This window comes from Muscardinus avellanarius, assembly GCF_963383645.1.
Source record: "Muscardinus avellanarius genome assembly, chromosome: X".
In the NCBI taxonomy this organism is placed as follows: domain Eukaryota; kingdom Metazoa; phylum Chordata; class Mammalia; order Rodentia; family Gliridae; genus Muscardinus; species Muscardinus avellanarius.
The window spans coordinates 18,465,333-18,485,634 of NC_137792.1; the positions used below are offsets into that span (position 1 = coordinate 18,465,333).

Below are 20,302 nucleotides of genomic sequence, written 5' to 3' on the forward strand. Positions count from 1 at the left end.
CTATTTTTTTATTTTTATTGGGAAATAGGGTCTCTTAAGTCAGCAAGGCTGGCTTGGAACCTGCACGATCCTCCTGTCTCCACCTCCCAAGCCTGGGTATTACAAGCGTGTGCTACCACACCCGGCTTATTTTCTATTTTAAAATAGAGTTTCACAGCCGGGCATGGTGGTGCACGCTTGTAATCCCCACGCTTGGGAGGCTGAGACAGGAGGATTGCTCAGGTTCGAAGCCAGCCTCAGCTACTTAGTGAGGCTCTCAGCAACTCAGTGAGACCCTATTTCCAAATAAGATATAAAAATAGGTCTGAGAGTATAGTCCAGAGGTAGAAAGCCTCTGGGTTCCACCCCCAGTACCACCAAAAAAAAAATAGAGAGTTTCACAAAGTTGCTGAGGTTGGCCTCAAACCTGTGATCCTCCTGTATCAGCCTCCCAAGTACTGGTATTACAGGCGTGTGCCACCATACTCGGCTTCCAAACTTTTTTTTTTACTAGACCATTCATATTTAGTAATCCAAATCACACACACACACACACACACACACACACACACACACACCACTTCTATTCTATTCCCTGGAGGGAGGTCCAGTCACTACACATCAGCCCACACAATCAAGAGGAGAAAGTCATAAAAGGTTTGATCTGGCAGAGCTCACCCTTCCCATATCGCATATCCTTTGCAGATCTCAGGTCCTTGAACTCTCAAATGGGGATACTAATATCCTTCAATATCAACCTTAGGGAGGATTTTTTAAATAAAAAGTTTTTATTAAAAATAAATGGTATACATTTAAACTGTACTTGGTGCCCTCTCCCCTCCGCCCTTAGGGAGGATATTTTTGATGACTTACATAAAAGTTTTGAAATAACCTAAAAATGAAAATTGAAATTATTCATGGTCCTATCTTTTACTTGGCCAAGACAGCTTCCCTGATGGTTCTTCCATGAGAAGAGGCAATCATTGTACAGCGCCTGTTTACCAAGTTCCCCATGAGGGGATCTCTGCTACCCACCCAAACTCCCAAATGCTTCTTGCAATGACATGTTTTTCTTTAGGGTATTTACGTACACATGATAAATTCTCCAATTTCAAGTGTACAGGATGTGGTTGACAAACAAATAATATCATTTCCTGAAACTAAATCTGCCACAGAGTAAATCTGGCCACCAGCCACATTCAGCATCCTTGGGCCCCTCCTTTTTTAGCCCCTTCCGACATGGCACGTCCCATTTAGCAGCAAAATGGCTGGCTCTGCCTGCACAGGAGAAAGGGAAGATGTCGATCCAAGAGGGCTAAGTTTTAGTTAGACTGGAGAAATGAGTTTAGTGGTCTACTGTGCTCTATGGAGACCACAGTTAATAAGAATGTAGAGTCTTAAATTTCTAGAGGAGATTTTAGCATTCTCACAACAAGAAGACAAAAAAGATAAATTGGCGAAGTGGTGGACATATTAATTACCTTGATTGACTATAATATACATGTAGACTGAAACCTCATATGGCACCCCATAAATATACACTGTCATTGTTAATGATAGTTGTGTTGACGAAAGGGAAAACTCCTGAGAAGCACGGCATTATGTGATCTCATGACACAAAGGTGACAGTGTACTCACACCGACCTGCATGGTGCACGTCAGTCACTGGTCGAGGCCTCTGGATGACATCAAGAGATGAGCCTGGCGTGGCGGCGCACGCTTGTAATCCCAGCATTTGGGAGGCTGAGACAGGAGGATGGAGGTTCATGGCCAGCCTCAGCTACTTAGGCCCTTTGCAACTCAGTGAGACCCGGTTTCAAAACAAAGAATAAAAATAGAGCTGGGAGCTGGGCGTGGTGGCGCATACTTGTAATCCCAGCATTAGGGAGGCTGAGACCTGGAGGATCGCGGTTCGCGGACAGCCTCAGCTACTTATTGAGGCCCTCTGCAACTCAGTGAGACCCGGTTTCAAAATAAAGAATAAAAAATAGGGCAGGGGGTGTAGCTCAGAGGTCAAATGCCCCTGGATTCCATCCCTAGACCCGCAAAAAAAAAAAATAGAGCTGGGGATGTAGCTCAGAGGTAGAATGACCCTGGCTTCCATCTGCAGTACTGCAGAGAGAGAGAGAGAAAGAGAGAGAGAGAGAGAGAGAGAGAGAGAGAGAGAGAGAGAGAGAGAGACAGCAAACTAGATGAAGGAGGAATAACCTATCATACTGTTCACAGTAAACTTCTAAAAATTAACTCAGTACACTCTAAGCTAACAATGAAAACACGGTATAGTAAATGCATAGGTCAGTAACAATTCTGGACAGTATTGTGTACTGTCCAGAATTTTATATGCTATATGTATTTTTATGGAGATGAGGTCCTGCTAAATTGCCCAGGCTGGCCTCAAAATAGCAATAGTTCCACCCGAGGCTCCCAAGTAGCTGGAATTCCAGGTGCACACACCATGCCTTTCTTATGCTATACTTTCCTACAACTGATAAAGCACTTGGTCTATTTATACCAGCAGCACCACACACCCTATCACATTATGAGGCCTATCACATTATGAGGCCCTATCACATTATGAGGCCGGAGCATCACCAGGTGATAGGAATATTTTCCGCTCCATTATAATCTTATGGAGCATGGATGTATATGGGGTCCTTCTTTGACTGAAATGTCATTGTGTGGCATGTGAGTATAAACATAAATAATAATTTTTTGCGGTACTGGAGATTGAACCCAGGGGTGTTCTACCTCAGAGTATACCTCCAACCTATTTTTCTTTTTTTGAAACAGTCTCGCTAATTTACTGAGGCTGGCCTGGAACCTGCAATCCTCCTGTCTCGGGCTCCCAAGTAGTGGGATAACAGGCATGCACCATCACACCCAGTTATAATTTTTTTTTTTTTTTTTTGCGGTACTGGGGATGGAACCCAGGGACATTCTACCTCCAAGCTACACCCAAGCCTTTTTTTATTATTTATTTATTTATTTATTTATTTATTTATTTATTTTTTTTTGGTGGTACTGGGGTTCCTGGAAGCCCTTCTACCTCCGGGCTACACTCCCAGACCTATTTTTACATTTTTATTTGGAAACAGGGTCTCCTAAGCCAGCGCGCACAGCTGGCTTCTAACCTGCGCGATCCTCCTGTCTCTGCCTCCCAAGCGCGGGGATTACAAGCGTGCGCCACCACGCCCGGCCTTTATTATTTATTTTTGAAACAGGGTCTCACTGAGTTGCAAAGGGCCTCACTAAGTAGCTGAGGCAGCCTGAGAACCGCGATCCTCCTGTCTCAGCCTCCCAAGTACTGGGATTACAAGTGTGCACTACCACTCCCGGCTTTATAAGTAATATCCTTAAGGTCCACCTGGAGCCGGGTGTGGTGGCACATACTTGTAATCCCAGTACTTGGGAGGCTGCGACAGAAGGATCACAGGTTGAAAGCCAGCCTCAGCAAGTAGTGAGACTCTCATCGACTCATCATCCTAGTGAGACCCTGTTTCAAAATAAGAAATAAAATAGGTCTGGGGGCCTGGGTATGGTGGCACACGCTTGTAATCCCTGCGCTTGGGAGGCTGAGACAGGAGGATTGCACAGGTTCGAAGCCAGCCTCAGCTACTTAGTGAGGTTCTCCGCAACTTAGTGAGACCTTATTTTCAAATAAAGTAAAAATAGGTCTGGGGGTATAGCCTGGAGGTAGAAAAGCCCCTGGGTTCCATCTCCAGTACCACAGAGGTAGAATACTCCTGAGTTCAATCCCCAATACTACATAAACACAAGAAGGCCACCTGGAAGCTAAGCTCTTCCCGGAGCCTAACTGGTCCCAGCTTTGCTTACATCCAACAGTCTATTCTCATTGCAAAATGAGCCCTTTCGACGTGTCAGGTGGTGGCTTCCCATCTCAGAGTAAAGCCAAAGGCCTGGAATGCCCTAGAGACCCCCACCTTTGCCCGCTCCTGCCGATCTGATCCTACTGGGCCCCAGCCGCCGGCCTCCTTGATGCTTCCTCAACGTATCCCAGCTCTATTTTTATTTTTTATTTTGAAACAGAGACTCGGTAAGTTGCCCAGACTGACCCTGAATCTATGATTCTCTGCTCTCAGCCTCCCAAGTACTGAGATTATAAGTGTGTGGAACCACGCCCAGCAACCCTAGCAGGTTCTTTTAAGTTTTTTTTTTTTGTTTGTTTGTTTTTGTTTTTTTTGCAGTACTGGGGATGGAACCCAGGGGCATTCTACCTACAAGCTACACCCCAGCCCTATTTTTTTTAATCTTCCTATTTTTTGAAACAGGGTCTTTCTGAGTTGTGAAGGGTCTTGCTAAGTAGCTGAGGCTGTCTGCAAACCACAATTCTCAGGTCTCAGCCTTCCAAATGCTGGGATTACAAGTGTGCGCCACCACGCCCGGCTAATGTTATTATTTAAAGTAATAGTTCAGCTGGGCGTGGTGGCGCATGCTTGCAATCCCCGAGCTTGGGAGGCAGAGACAGGAGGATCTTTTGCGCAGGTTCAAAGCCAGCCTCCCTGGCTTAAGAGACCCTGTTTCCAAATAAAATATAAAATAGGTCTGGGAGTGTAGCCCGGAGGTAGAAGGGTTCCATCCTCAGTACCACCAATAAATAAATAAATAAATATATAAAATAAAATAATAGTTCAAATAAGCCGGGTGTGGTGGCGCACGCTTGTCATCCCAGAGCTTGGGAGGCTGAGACAAGAGGATCGCACAGGTTCGAAGCCAGCCTCAGCTACTTAGTGAGGCTCTCAGCAACTTACTAAGATCTTGTTTCCAAATAAAACATAAAATAGGTCTAGGAGTGTAGCCCAGAGGTAGAAAGTCCCTGGGTTCCACCCCCAGTATCACAAAAAAAGAACAAAAAATAGGGCAGGGGGTGTATCTCAGCAGTAGAATGCCCCTTGGGTTTAATCCCCAGTTCTGAAAAAAAAAGTTCAAATAACAGATGTAGATTTATCTGCAGGCACATTTCAACAACATACATACATTTGAATATGTTGCAATACATGCAATTTATATACATATACAAATATTTGCAGCATACATCTTATAAACATTCTGGAGACTTTCTTCTTCGTGTGTGTGTGTGTGTGTGTGTGTGTGTGTGTGTGTGTGTGTTACTGGGGATTGAACCCAGGGGCTTTTCTACCTCTGAGCTATATCCCCAGAACTATTTTATTTCTTATTTGGAAACAGGGTCTCACTAAGTTGCAGAGAATGTTGCTGAGTTGCTGAGGCTGGCTGCGAACCTGCAGTCCTCCTTGTCTCATCCTCCCAAGTATTAGGATTCTCGGCATGCCCCACTGTGCCCTGCTTCCAGAGACATTTTTATTGTAGCAGTTGACACTATCAAACCATCAGCCACATGGCTGGCTCGAAAACTCTGATTTATAGCAGAATCATCTTGGGAGCTTGTTAGATATAAATACATCGTGGCTGTGTTCCTTGAGAGTTTGATTCAGGGGGTTTGTAGTGGGGCCCCCGGCAGCTCTGTTTTTGAGCAGCTTCAGGGATGATACTGATGGTTACAACATATGCAACCCCTGAAGCATATTATGAACAACTTGAGTAAAGGGACCTGTCTGTCTTGGAATCATCATGCCCGAGGTGGCAGAGAGCAGGGAAGGCAGGGAGCAGCGCCGTGACGACTGCCTATTGATTCGCTGACCAACCATATCAGCTTTGACTCCAAAAAATAGGCAATATTTATGGGTGACACTATCCAATTTAAAAATAACAACAACATGGGGTTTCTTTTAGGACTTCATTAAAATCCAACATTAAGCTGGGCATGGTGGCGGGAGGGGGAGACAGGAGGATCGCAGGTTTGCAGCCAGCCTCAGCTACTTAAGAGGCCTTCCGTAACTTAGTGAGAACCTGTTTCAAAATAATGAGTAAAAATAGGGCTGAGAGTGTAGCTCAGAGGTAGAATGCCCCTAGCTTTCGTCTCCAGTACCACACACACACCAAAATCATACTGGACAGAAATGGATTTCAGGTCCATCAATGTTCTATTTCAAACAGTACAAAACTAGGCCAGGCTGTATCTCCCCCCTTTTTGAATATGCACCTGAGCAATTGGGTATAACTTCTACATGACCGAGATAATGGCCTCCCGATAGACTGCAAAAATAAATAAAACAAACATCCTGTTTACGCCAATACAGGGCTCTATTTTCATATCCCACGAGTGACCTCAAGAAGCAGCTGAACATGCTGACCAGTTATTGTCTAAACATTAATTACACCCAAAGCTGCACTGTTGTACTCGAGTCTTGGCAAATGCACTCTGACAGCCAGATGGAGGACTCTGGGCGGCGGCGTCCATGGCTGAATTCACTGCGCTCTCTGGGAGTGCCCGCCACCGCTAACCTATCCTGGCAGCTCACTGTGCTCCAAATGGAATACCCTGCAGGAGAGAAGAAATAGCATAGGGGTTGAACTGTGGAGCCTAACGGATTTGGATTCCAATCTCAGCTCCGCTGCTGCTTGCTGGGAGACACTCCAGCTCTCCAAACATCCATGGCCTGGACTTTCAAATAGGATGAAGTTTTGAGAATCAAATCTGATAATCCCTATGAGCACAGGGTAATGCTCAATCTCAATAATGTTAAAATAGGGCTGGGGTATAACTCAGAGGTAGGATGTCCCTGGATTCAATCCCCAACAGTGTGCTCGCGCACACACACACACACACACACACACACACACACACACAAATTTGTGGAGTAATATTTACATCTACTGTAGCAATAGTAGAAGTCATAGTAGCATATTTATCACTCCTTTTTTTTATTCTTTCTTATGAGGCAGAGGTGTGTGTTTGGTGATTCTTATCTTTTAAAAATAATTTTAGGGAGAAACTTTCTCTGCTATAAATTTTAATCCCTTGACCTGTATTTAAATAACATGAACTTTTTTTTTTTTGGTGGTACTGGGGTTCTAGGAAACCCCTCTTCCTGCTACACTCCCAGACCTATTTTATATTTTTATTTGGATACAGGGTCTCTTAAATCAGCGAGGCTGGCATCGAACCAGCGTGATCCTTCTGTCTCCGCCTCCCAAGCGCAGGGATTATAAGCGTGCGCCACCACGCCCGGCTAAAATGAACTTTTAAAGTGGAAAGAATGTATTTTACAAGGGGATAGTCTTAATTCACTAAAATAATGCCAGCAAGGTACACTTGCACAGAAAAATTTTCAAATCATTATTGGCTACTTGCTTTAAAAATTATGCCGGTCGTGGTGGCGCACGCTTGTAATCCCCGCGCTTGGGAGGCGAAGACAGGAGGATCGCGCGGGTTCGGAGCCAGCCCCGCTGGCTTAAGAGACCCTGTTTCCAAATAAAAAAATATATATATATAAATAGGTCTGGGAGTGTAGCCCGGAGGTAGAAGGGCTTCCAGGAACCCCAGAACCACCAAAAAATAAAAAATAAAAAATAAATTCAGGTATGATCATTTCCTTGCAAAACCATGACAGTTGTAGTATCTGTTGCTGCCTAAGGTTGAGAAATAGAGTACCTTCAGTTATCCCAGTTTCTTGTCTTTTAATAAATATTTTCTGCCAAACACCAAGTATTTCCAACATATACCTACCTGTCCATGTACTTGTCCCAACCATTGGAGTTTCATGAGCAAAGCACTTCACCTGGGGGGGTCCCTGCAAAAAACCTATTTGGAGATGTAGGGCTCTGCAATTAATATGGCAGGCTTTTTCAACTAATTTTAAGCACATATATTTTTTCTTAAGCCTATATATATATAATTTGTACATATAGGAATATATATATATATATATTATATATATATATATATATATATATATATATATATATATACTTTTTTAGTAAATAGGATTGAACCTGGGACATTCTGCCTCTGAGCTATACCCCCAGCCTTCTTTACTTTTTATTTTGAAACAAGGTCTTGCTAGGTTGCATTAAGCCTCACTAAATTGTTGAGGCTGGTCTCCTTCTTGTGATCCTCCTGTTTCAGACTCCCAAGTAAAGAGATTACAGGTGTGTGCCACCATGCGCAGCTCACCTGAATCATTTTATTAATTGCATGCATGATATCAAGAGCCAGCCTTTCAACCAACAACACAAAATGCCTATTCTTTAAGAGCTCCCTGATTTTCCTTGGTATAAAATTTTCTGCCAATAAATTGGCTTGTGATACTTGGAAAAGACAATTTAAGACAAATGTCTCCTCGAATTAGGGTGCATACCCCCGAGGGTTGTGCAAAGCTTCTCTGAGAGGTATCCAAGCACAGAGGGCTTTGACGCGATCAGTGTTCAGAACCTCAACTTCTAACGGTACCCTTTCCTAAAATGAATAGGTCTGAGGGAGTCTCTATATCCCAAACCACCCATACCCCACCCGACAAAAGAGAGGCACCATCTCAACCTATGTTGTATTTTTTTTTTTTTTTGGTGGTACTGGGGTTCCTGGAAGCCCTTCTTCCTCCAGGCTACACTCCCAGACCTATTTTTATATTTTTGAAACAGGGTCTCTTATGCCAGCACGGCTGGCTTCGAACCTGCGCGATCCTCCTGTCTCCGCCTCCCAAGCGCGGGGATTACAAGCGTGCGCCACCACGCCCGGCACTATGTTGTATTTTAAGGGGTGAGGGGAATACCTTCAGGCCAAACCAAATGTAAACCTCGCTTAATAACCATCTAGAGCTCCACAAACCCATTAGAGCTTCCCAGCTTTCCTTGTCCTACACATATTTCCATTACAGGTGAAGTCTGGTGGGCTGGAGATGAGTGTGTGTGTGTGTGTGTGTGTGTGTGTGTGTGTGTGTGTGTGTTTTGCGGTACTGGAGATGGAACCCAGGGGCATTCTACCTCCAAGCTACACCCCAGCCCTATGTTTTATTCTTTATTTTGAAACAAGGTCTCACTAAGTTGCTGAGGGCCTCACTAAGTAGCTGAGGCTGGCCATAAACCTGCGATCCTCTTGTCTCAGGCTCCCAAGTACTGGGATTGTAAGCATGCACCGCCACACCTGGTGAATGCGGATTTTGACCTCACAACTTTACCTCCTCTTCTCCCAGCTCTTATCAGAAAAACATGGATCTTGGAGGATAAAGCCCAGGTATTCAAAGAAAAAGGAGCATTGGAAAGAAATATTGAATGCTAAAAATGGCCTTTTCATGTAGTTAAGGGTAAGCATTTTTCCAGCTATTCTCAACATTCATATTGAATCCTAAAAATGGCTTTTCTCTTGTAGTTAAGAGTAAGCATTTTTTCTCAGCTATTCACTTCAAAATCACTTTAATAAGCCAAAGCTGTATAAGCTGGTACTACTGCTTCTCAGAAATGTAACTGGAATATTTTCTGGAATTATCAAATTTTTTAAAGATACACTAGAATAAATGCATGGGTAAAACTCCATTAAGATGTATGACTACAATGCACCAATAAAAAATTTTAAAACGCATGCGTAGAATATTTACATGAGCTTTTCAGATTTCATATGCATTAATTTAAAAAGGAAGTTAAAATCTGTTTTATGAACTCATATTATAAAATATTCCATTTACAATAATCCTTATCCCACTTCATCTTCTAAAATGTTTATTTTCTACTCATAACAAAAAATAAAATCACCTACTTCCAAAGTGATTACTTTTAGTAATCTTTACATACATGGAGAAAGTTTAATCATGGTATTTAACAAAGATAATTATTTCTGATTTTTATATTTAATTTTATGTAATTATTCTCCAAAGCCAAATGCTAGAATTTACTACACAAACATGCACACACATACCAATATTTAGAGAAGGAATAACATGCCTTATAAATACCACATATTATCTATAAATTATATTGCATTACTGCAAATTAAGTACATTGATTTATTGTCTTGTTTATATTTATATTAGATTTCTATTATTTTAATCTCTACTCACTCTATTTATATAATACATTCCTTAATTTATTTCTCAGTAGTTTTTAGAAGACTTTTTGAAATATATTAATACATTTAAATTAAAAGGCCATTTTCTTGGTTTCTAGTAAGTTTGACGAGGAGGACTGGTTTTGCCAATTAGGTTAAAAAAGGAATGCCTTGCAAATTTAGTAAGCTAAAACTGTAGCCCCAAGGATTATTTTTAAATATTGGGCATTGAACCCAGATCTCGAACATGCTAGGCAAGTATTCCACGCTGAACTTCATCCTAGCCCTTTTTATAATTTTTGAGACAAGGTCTCACTAAGTTACCCAGGCTGGCCTTGAACTTGCGAACTTCCTACCTCAGACTTCCAATTACCTGGGACAAGAGGCCTGAACTAGTGTGCCTGGCGGTCCCAAGGTGTGTGTGTGTGTGTGTGTGTGTGTGTGTGTGTGTGGTACTAGGGATTGAACCCAGGGGCATTTTACCTCTGAGCTACACCCCCAGCTCTTTTTTTCCCTATGAAACAAGGTCTCAGTAGGTTACTGAGAGTTGTGCTAAGTTGCTGAGGCTGTCCTCAAACCTGTGATCCTCCAGTCTCAGCCTCTCAAGCACTGGGATTACAGGCATACACCACCATGTCTGGCTAACATTTTTTAAAATAAAGTTTTAAGAAAATGGCAAAATAATTTATTTTCAAAAAGTATCCAATTGATACAGAAGACCCTGGGTTCGATGTCAGCACTGCAAAAAAATTATTAGATTAGCAATGATGTAATGAAATTACCAAAATTTTCATTCCATGGAGACTTTCTGCATGTATATATATGGTTAAATAAGTTGCTTTCAAGTAAAATAGTAAAGGTTATAATTAAGAGTCATTTGATAAGTCTTGATATAGCCTTTTGTTATTATTCCCAGAAAGGGAGAGAGCAAACGATTCAGACAGCCTGGTAACAAATCCTTTTGCAGGTCAGATCATTTCCAACCCACTGCTTACAACTAATATGGAAGACCTTAACAAATCATCACTTGAGAAGCATTCAAATTACTTTTGTGTGTGTGTGGGGGGGTCCTGGGGATTGAACCCAGGGTCATGCTGCCTCTGAGCCACACCCCCAGCTCTATTTTATTTTTTTGCTTGGAAACAAGGTCTTACTAAGTTGCTGGGAGCCTTGCAAAATTGCAGAGACCGGCTATGAACCTGCGATCCTCCTGTCTCAGCTTCCCAAGTACTAGGATTACAGGCATGCATCACCATGCCTGGCTTAAAAGTACTTTTGATAGCAGTTATAATAAATTATTTTAGTGATTTGGGGCTTTAAATTACTTTTGATAACAGTTATAATAAATTATTTTAGTGATTTTGGGCAAATAACTCAGAAGGAATTCAAAGGATTGAAAGTCATCACTATAAGAAACTCCATCCATTCCCATTTACACATTTTTGTGGACAAAGTATTTCAGTACTTACATCTATAACAAGAAAAATAGGAAGCCAGCCTTCCTATTTTATTTCAGTTCTTATATCTATAACAAGAAAAATAAGTGGTGCATGCTTGTAAACCAAGTACTTGGGAGGCTGAGACAGGAGGATCGTGGTTCACAGCCAGCCTCAGCTACTTAGTGAGGCCCTCCACAACTTAATGAGACCCTGTTTCAAAATAAAAAATAAAAAATAGGCCTGGGGGTATAGCTTGAAGGTCGAATGCTCCTGGGTTCGATTCCCAGAACCAAAAAGAAAAAAGAAAAATAGGAATAAAGTTGATGCTAAACCCTGCTTCATGACCTCAATAAGTTATATTCATCCAAAGGTACGTTCACAAATATGGAGATCCTATTCATATCACTACGAGATACGTTGCTGATCAAATTTTGTTTATTTTGAATAATTATTTGTCAAAATGTGTAATGTGCTACTTTGGTTAGTTATGTGCTAATTTATATACATTTTTTGTTTCAGAGAAGTATAATAGAGTGATCACTAAAAGAGTTGCAAGCACTAAGTATCACATAAGGATAAATTATAGGAGAGAAAGAAATGAAAATATAAATTTGGCCAGGTGTGATGGCATGTGTTTGTAATCCCCAGTACTTGGGAGGCTAAGACAGGAAGATCACAGGTTCTCAGCCAGCCTCAGCTACTTAGTGAGGCCCTCTGCAACTTAGTGAGACCCTGTTTAAAAAAAATTATATATATATATATATATATATATATATATATATATATATATATAAAATAGGGTTGAGGGTTTAGCTCAGAGGTAGAATACCCCTGGATTCGATCCCCAGTATCACAAAAAAAAAAAAGAAAATGAAAGAAAATATAAATCTGAGGAAAAAAGAAATTTGTAAAATAAAAGTTGGTAGCAGATGTGGTGGTGCACCCCTATACCTCCGGTACTTGAGAGGCTGAGACAGGAGGATTTCAGCTTTGAAGCCAGCTTCAGTGACTTAGTGAGGCTCTACAATTTAGCAAGGCCCTGTTTCCAAATAAAAAAATTACAGAAGGCTGGAGTATAGCTCAGAAGTAAAATGCCTCTGGGTCCAATCCCCCACATCACACATGAAAGAGAAAGAAAGAAGGAAAGAAGGAAAGGAGGAAAGAAAGAAAGAGAAAAAAGAAAGAAGGGCTTGCTATATATTTTGTAAATGTATGATGACACGTTTCAAAGTTTTATAGTATTTAATTTATGTATGTACTGGGAATTGAACCCAGGGGCATTCTACCTCCTAGCTATATTCCCAGCCCTTTTAAGTTTTTATATTGAAACAGGGTCTCACTAAATTGCCGGGGCTGTCCTCTAATCTTGGATCCTCCTGTTTTGACCTCCCAAGTACTAGGATTATAGCCATGCACTACTGTGCCCAGATACAGATTGTTACCGTACTTAAATGCCATGGGATGCATGTAAGTGATTAACTAACACTTTTGTTTTAAAATGTCAATATTGCCCTTCTGGTTTCTGGTCTGGCATGTAAGGAGCCAGTCCATTCTAACAAGTAAAAAGGAGAGCTACCCAGGACTTGGAGGCCAAGGCAGGAGGGTCGCAGGTTCAAGGGCAGCCTCAGCAAGCAGTAACGTGCTCAGACACCTAGAGAGACCCTGTTTCAAAATACAAAATAAAAAGGGCTGGGAGTGTAGGTCAGAAGTCGAATGCCCCTGGGTTCAACCCCCAGTACCCCCCCCCACACACACAAGTCAATTCAAAATTTACCAACTCTTCATAAATTTTTCATAAAAATAAATGAGGTCACAGGGCAAATTGATGCCCCTCAAATTGGAGAGACAGACAGACAAAGAGAATCACTACTTACTGGAGCAGAAACTTCCGAGGGAGGTTTCTGGGTAGGAAAATTGAAACCAACAACTTGCTAGAGGCTCAGTGTAGACAAGAGTGAGGGCTTAAAACTCTAGGGGTACAGACAATTTTAACCATGACCTGCCTCAAACCAACGCCAAACCCAGGCTGCCAAAATGACCAAACCCGAGCCGGGCGCGGTGGGCACGCTTGGAATCCCAGCATTCGGGAGGCTGAGACCGGAGAATGGCGGTCCGCAGACAGCCTCAGCTACTCAGTGAGGCCCTCCGCAACTCAGTGAGACCCGGTTTCAAAATAAAGAATAAAAAAAATCGGGCAGGGGGTGTAGCTCAGATGTTGAATGCCCCTGGGTTCCATCCCCAGACCCGCAAAAAAAAAAAAAAAAAATGGCCAAACCCAGACACTGCAGAGGTCAGCCCAGGGCCCCAGGAACCCAGGACCAGACACCATGTGGGGTGTTTTCACAAGAACCATTTTTTCTGCTCAGGGCAAAGGGAAGTGAGCAAGGCCTGGGGCTTCTGCCTGCTTTGGGGTTCTTCTGCATGATTTACCTAGGAACCAGCTCCATTCACCATTTCATCTTCTGGGGAATAGCCACATGGTCACCATCCTTAGCAAAATCTGTGGAAGGCTTCCTCTTTTATATTTTTATAGTACTAGGGATTGAACTCAGAGATGCTATACCACTGAGCTACACTCCCAGTTCTTTTTTTTTTTTTTTTGCAGCACTAGGGATCGAACCCAGGGGCCTTCTACCTCCAAGGTACACCTTCTAGCACTATTTTTTATTCTTTATTTTGAAAAAGGGTCTCACTAAGTTGCAGAGGGCCTCACAAGTTGCTGAGGCTGGCCGTGAACCTGAGATCCTCCTGTCTCAGCCTCCCAAGTACTGGGATTACAAGCATGTGCTACCACAACTGGCTCCCCCCATTCTTTTTCATTTATTTTTTATTTTAAAATTTTTCCTGAGTACAAGGAATTGAACCCAGAGGCTGTCTATCACTGATCTACATCTCCACCCATTTAATTTTAAGATAGGGTCTTGCTAAATTGCTCAGGATGGCCTTTAATTTGTGATCTTCCTGTCTCAACCTCCCAAGTACTGGGATTACAAGCATGCACAGCCATGCTCAGCAGAAGCATTCCTCTGAAATATATAAAAACTACTTTAAACTTGCAAATCTGGGTGTGGTGGTGCATACCTGTAATCCCAGTACTTGGGAGGCTGAGACAGGAGGATCACAGGTTTGCAGCCAGCCTTAGCGACTTTGTGAGGCCCTCTGCAACTTAGACTCAGTTTCAAAATAAAGAATAAAAAACAGTGCTGTAGGTGTAGCTTGAAGGTAGAATGTCCCTGGGTTCAATCCCCGGTACCATAAAAATAAACAAACTTACAGAAGATAAAACATTTTTTTAAAAAACAAATACACATTGGGAGTGGTGGCACATGCCTATAATCCCAGTACTTGGGAGGTAGAGACAGGAGGATCACAGGTTTGAGGCCAGCCTCAGCAACTCTGCAAGGCCCTTGGCAAACTTAGAAAGACACTGCTTCCAAATAAAAAATTAAATAGGTAGAATGCTTTCAGGTTCAATCCCCACTACAAAACAAAAGCAAAAAACAAAAACACCAGTCTCTTACCAGTACCTTTTTCCCCCACAGTAGAAGTCTAAAAGTGGATGGTGCCCAGATTATATAGTGCCACAAAAACTGATTGCAGTGAATGAATTCTGCTTCTAGAAGTGACATGCAACTCTCCCTAGCAAGGTACTATCCTCTTAACCCAAATAGAAATAGGCAGACCTCCTAGAGGAGGAAAATTTCAGTCCACATCTAACATCCTTCTTTTTCCATAGGGTTAGGAAGTCAGTCAGTCCCTTCGCTGTGAACCAAGATGATCAGGAAACAGAAATCTCTTTAACACACTGCACATAAATTCAACTAACCAGGGCTATCTTAAGCCACTACTGTTAGCGTACTACTGTCCTAAGTTATGTGGGTCTCACAAAGGAAATAAACAATGACCTTACTTGCCTTTAATCATCCAAACCCCCTTCAGTTCTTCAGTACTTGAAATCAGAATAATATTACATATCTCTGAGCCCCCTAGAAAACTTTAGAAACAAATTGGATCGTGCCTCCGATACCATTAGAAAGGCATTAGTAGAAAGCATGACCCTGTTGCCCTGGGTGGTGTGATTACCCTCCCACCAGGGTCAGTGGTCCCCAATCACATGATGTCGTTTCCCCCTGTGATTTTTAAAATGGCATTTTAAATTCCAGGCAGCGAACAAGTGAGCCGTTATGGGTTGAGTTGAAAACATCTGCAGTGTCAGATTTTACTGATGGGATTCTGAGAGGGGCCCTTTTCACGAAGCATACGATAAGGGAGGTTTCTGGATGAAGAGAAAATGGACTTCTTACCTCCTACCAACAAGTAGCTGTTGGGAAACAGTGTTTTTGCTTGCATAAGTGCCCTGGCGTGACCTGAGTGGAAGAGGTCAAATATGCCATCCGCATATACTCTGACAGGCCTGTCAACTGTGAAAGAAAGAAAACGCCGTTAGCGGAACTGCAGACTAAGGAATCCGCTTACCTCCCATTCGTAGAGCGCTCTAAGAAAGTTTACCTAGATAAGGCACAATCTGTAGGTACCGTTAGTCTCCCATTAGCGCGTGCAATTGATTCTAAAAACGGGTTCTGCTGAAGACATCAGAGTGGAGCAAAATCATAACTAAGAGAAAACTGGAACGCACAGGTTGCCAACAGGAGAGATGAGCGCAGGAGCAGAGCCCTGGGGAGTGCTTTTTTATTTTTAACCCAAGGACATTCTACCTCTGAACTATACCTCCAACCATTTTTAATTTTTTATTTTGAAAAAGGGTCTTGGTAAGTTGCTGAGGCTGGCCTACAATCCTGCTGTCTTAGTCTCCCTAGTATGGGGACTGTAGGCGTGTGCCACCAGGCCAGGCTGGGGGTGAGGGGCAGGTTCTTTTGATCCAGAGTGGAAATTATATGTTGGAGCGGGAGGAGTGAGCCAGGTGGGAACACTAAGACTTGAATAGCCAAGGTGCTCAACAGAAAGAACAAATGACAATGTCTTTGAGTCTGGAAGTCTTGAATGTAGACCCCAAGTCCTGTTCTCCAAGGCATTGTCTACTATTCATACATTATTACGCATAAACATAGCTCAATCCATTTTTTGTGTGGTGCTGGGAGCGGAACCTAGGGGCATCCTCCTTCTGAGCTACACCCGCAGTCCTATTTTTTTTCTTTAGAAACATGGTCTCACTAAGTTGTGGAGGGCCTCTCCAAGTTGCTGAGGCTGACCTCTAACCTGCGATTCTCTTGTCTCAGCCTCCCAAGTACTGGGATTACAGATACGGACCACCACTCCCAACTTCGAATCTTGCTGGTAGCCAGAATCGAGCCATGGTACCGGTGTTTGCCACAAAAATTGGCAAATGCTACAAAGCAGGGCTTATGTCCCCGTGGAACATATACCAGGTTCTCCTTGTACAAGGTCACTCCCCAAACTCTTCAGTATCCTAAGTGATGAGGGACCTGGGCCCCAAAGGGAGGAGACCCACGGTGTACATGATGCATATAAGGGCGGTACATCATCTTGGAGGTAAGACACCAACACAGCAGTCTTCCACAGTTCTGCAGAACACTATCGCTGAGCCAGGCCAAGGAGCCATCCCCTTGAAGCCAGAAAGGAGAGTTTGGGAATAGAGTTCCATCCATTCGGTAGATAAAGCAAGCCACAAGTTGGGAGGGAAGAGGATGTCGCTCCGTTATACCCCATTCTGGTAGTCTGGAAGACACCTGTTACATTTGTTGAACTACATATATAAATTACATATTAAATTAAATATATTGCCAACTTTTATACCTCTCTCTACTTTCAAAAAAGAAAAACTAGCCGGGCGTGGTGGCGCACGCTTGTAATCCCCACACTTGGGAGGCGGAGACAGGAGAATCGCGCTGGTTCGAAGCCAGCCTCGCTGGCTTAAGAGACCCTGTTTCCAAATAAAAAAATGTAAAATAGGTCTGGGAGTGTAGCCCGGAGGTAGAAGAGCTTCCAGGAACCCCAGTACCACCAAAAAAAAAAAAAAAAAAAAAGAACTAGAAAGTGAAAATCTAAGAACATCCAAACATGATGACAGGGAAAAGAAGTCGTTTCTCACATTTAAGTGCTCTTCTTCAAAGCACATCTGTCACCTCTTCTCCATGGTTACAAATAACAGACATTTTAATCTATAAGAAAGGGGACCAATATGGCCAAAACGGTGTTCTTTGACAAAGGAATATGAGAATCTAGGTGCGGTGGCAAGCACCTGTAGTCCCAGGTATTTGAGAGGCTGAGGCAGGAAGATTGCTTGAATCCAGGAATTTAAGACTGCCTGGCAACATAGCAGGGCCCCATCTCAAAGAAAAGAAAGAAGCCGGGCGTGGTGGTGCACACCTGCAATCCTAGTACTTGGAGGCCGAGACAGGAGGACTGCAGGTTCACCGCCAGGCGCGGCAACTTAGTGAGGTCCTCCACAGCTTGGTGAGACACGGTTTCAAAATCCAAATAAAATAGGGCTGGGGGTGTAGCTCAGAGGTAGAATGCCCCTGGGTTCCACCTCCAGTACCAAAAAATGCATGTATTACATTGATGTTATAAAATAAAAATTTATTATAATTATTAACATATTGATTTATACAAATTAATGGGACTTAATGGAATTTTCCAAACATCGCGCATTCATTCTTCCTCTCTCTCTTCTCCACCCCCTTCTCAGTCCCAGATTGTGTTTATTATTTTTGGTTTCCACATAGGAGGGGAAAATGCAATTTTTGTCTTTCTGCAATTTTTTTCAAAAGAAATAAATCAATGCAAACTTCCATTGAATGATTTTTAGGGATTTAGATTTAAAATTGGGATAATTTCTTGATGCAATTCAACCTCATTAATTTAGAACACAAAAGGATATTACATTAATAGATTCAGATGGTACAATGTTTCTAATAAATTAAATTTCTCTAATAAAAAATATCGGGAGACTTCATGTCAGATTAGGAACTGCAACTATTTTCAATTATACCCTATTCTGAGCAAACAGAATTGCCTTCACAGGATTATACTGTATTCTAAATAAGGCACAGTAAACAGAAAGTGCTTTGAAATAACAAACTGTCTAATGAGGGCTCCTTGGTTTCAATGCTCTTATTCAATTTGAATTCAATTGAAGAAAATTTGTTTTAAGATATAAGCCCCACAGAAAAGCAGATGGCAGTTTTGTAGAACTTTTCGTTAATGATTCAGAGGTGATCAGGATAAATGGATTCAGGAAGTAGGGAGGAAAGAAAAGTAAAGAAAGATGACATAATTACTGAGAAAAAAAGGACATTTGGTAAATTTGAAGAGTATTTGCAGAGTTGATTTTGCAGTCAGCTCACTTTTTTAAATTGTAGTGTGTCAGCAATTTCTAGACTCTGGAAAACTATACAAGGCCAAAAAAAAAGAGAGAGAGAGAGACAGACAGACAGACACACACACACACACACACACACACACACACACACACAGAAACACATACACTCTTGGCCTTGCAGATTGCAAGAAAATGAAGACATAGCAGTTTCTTGTACTGTGTGGACATCATTCGCCTGTCGTGTTCACACAGCGTCCATTCTTCAGCTCTGCACCTGAACATGTTTTCACTTAGCTCCATGGCCTGCGAAGGACCCTGCTTCACAGGGCAGCCCCTTGTGATGGACAACGCAAGGGTTTGAGATGAAAGGAACTCGAAGTCGAATCCTATTTCTACCCAGTGAGTTCAGACCTTCGACAAGTTACTTTTCTCGTTTGCCTCCTTTGTCGAGAGGACCTGGTGACACCCACCTCACATGTTTTTGTAAGGATGGATTGAGTTGGAGTACAGGGCATTGCATCAAGCAGATGTATAGTAAATTCTACTTCCTTGTCCTTTCCCTAAAACAAAGTCTTTTTCTGCTAGGACCTGAGGCTCATCATTTAACTTTCAGTCAATCTCTTTTCTTCACAACCCCCTTGCTTTGGTTAAGATCTTAAATGTCCCTCAAAAGCTCATGTTTTGAAGGCTTGGTCCCCGGCGGCTGGCACCATTGGGAGGCAGTAGCACCTTTAAGAGGCGGGCCTGGCTGGAGGAAGTTAGGTCATTGGAGGCGGGCCCTAGACAGGCATATAGGAAGCCCCGCCCCTTCCCCAGCTTGTTCTTGCCTCCTGGCCGCCGTGATGCTACCAGCTTTTTTTCCACCATAGCAAGGCAACTCGTCGTGATGTTTGCCTCCATCAAAGGCCTGAAGCAACAGGGCCAGGAGACAAGGACTGAAACAATGAGCCAAGACAAACCTTTCCTCTTTCTAAGATGTTTATCTCCGATATTTTGTGGTAGCAACAGGAAGCTAACAACACACCTGTACTTTTTTCTGGCACCCCTTTGGGTTTATTGCTGGGTCAGTATTTCTCAGCTTGTGGTCGCTAGGCCGCCAACTTAACAAAATCACTTGGGCCGTGTGTTAAAATGCAGATGCCCAGGCCGTATCACGGACTGGAGGGATTCTACTTTAACAAGCTTACCAGGTGGTTCCTTTTATTTAATTGGTGCAAAATAGTTATACAGAACAGTGGGTTTCATTGTGGCATATCTGTACGTGAACGTGGCATAATTTGATCGCTTTCCCTAAAACCTCCCTCCCCTCCCTTAATCCCCTTCCTCTACCCTATTCTCCAGTTTTCATGAGATCTTTTTTTTTTTCTTTTCTCTCCAACTTTAACATATGAAAGAAAACCTATGACCCTTGACTTTGAGTCTGACCAGATGACATGCTAGAATCAAGGAAAAACTGCTCTGAGCTGCTTCTCCAGGCCTCTTCTGCCTTTCTCAAACGAAGCTCGTGAAAAACCCACTAACTTTGCTCACTCCCCTCACTTCACTCTTCTAAAGCTGTGTGTGTGTGTGTGAGAGAGAGAGAGAGAGACAGACAGACAGACAGACTGGGGATTGAACCCAGGGGCATTCTACCACCGAGCTATACCTCCAGCCCTATTTTTTTAA

The 20,302-nt window shown here is 42.6% G+C and overlaps 1 protein-coding gene across 1 annotated transcript in view; it reads right to left on the reverse strand.

Annotated features, from left to right (window-relative positions):
- PCYT1B (phosphate cytidylyltransferase 1B, choline) overlaps positions 1–20,302 on the reverse strand; it is a gene marked incomplete at both ends in the record, with an annotated part of 86,773 nt that overhangs the window by 31,771 nt on the left and 34,700 nt on the right. The window contains one exon of the mRNA XM_080719559.1: positions 15,639–15,755. Coding sequence (XP_080575685.1) covers positions 15,639–15,755 — 117 coding nt within the window. The remainder of the gene's footprint in view (positions 1–15,638; positions 15,756–20,302) is intronic.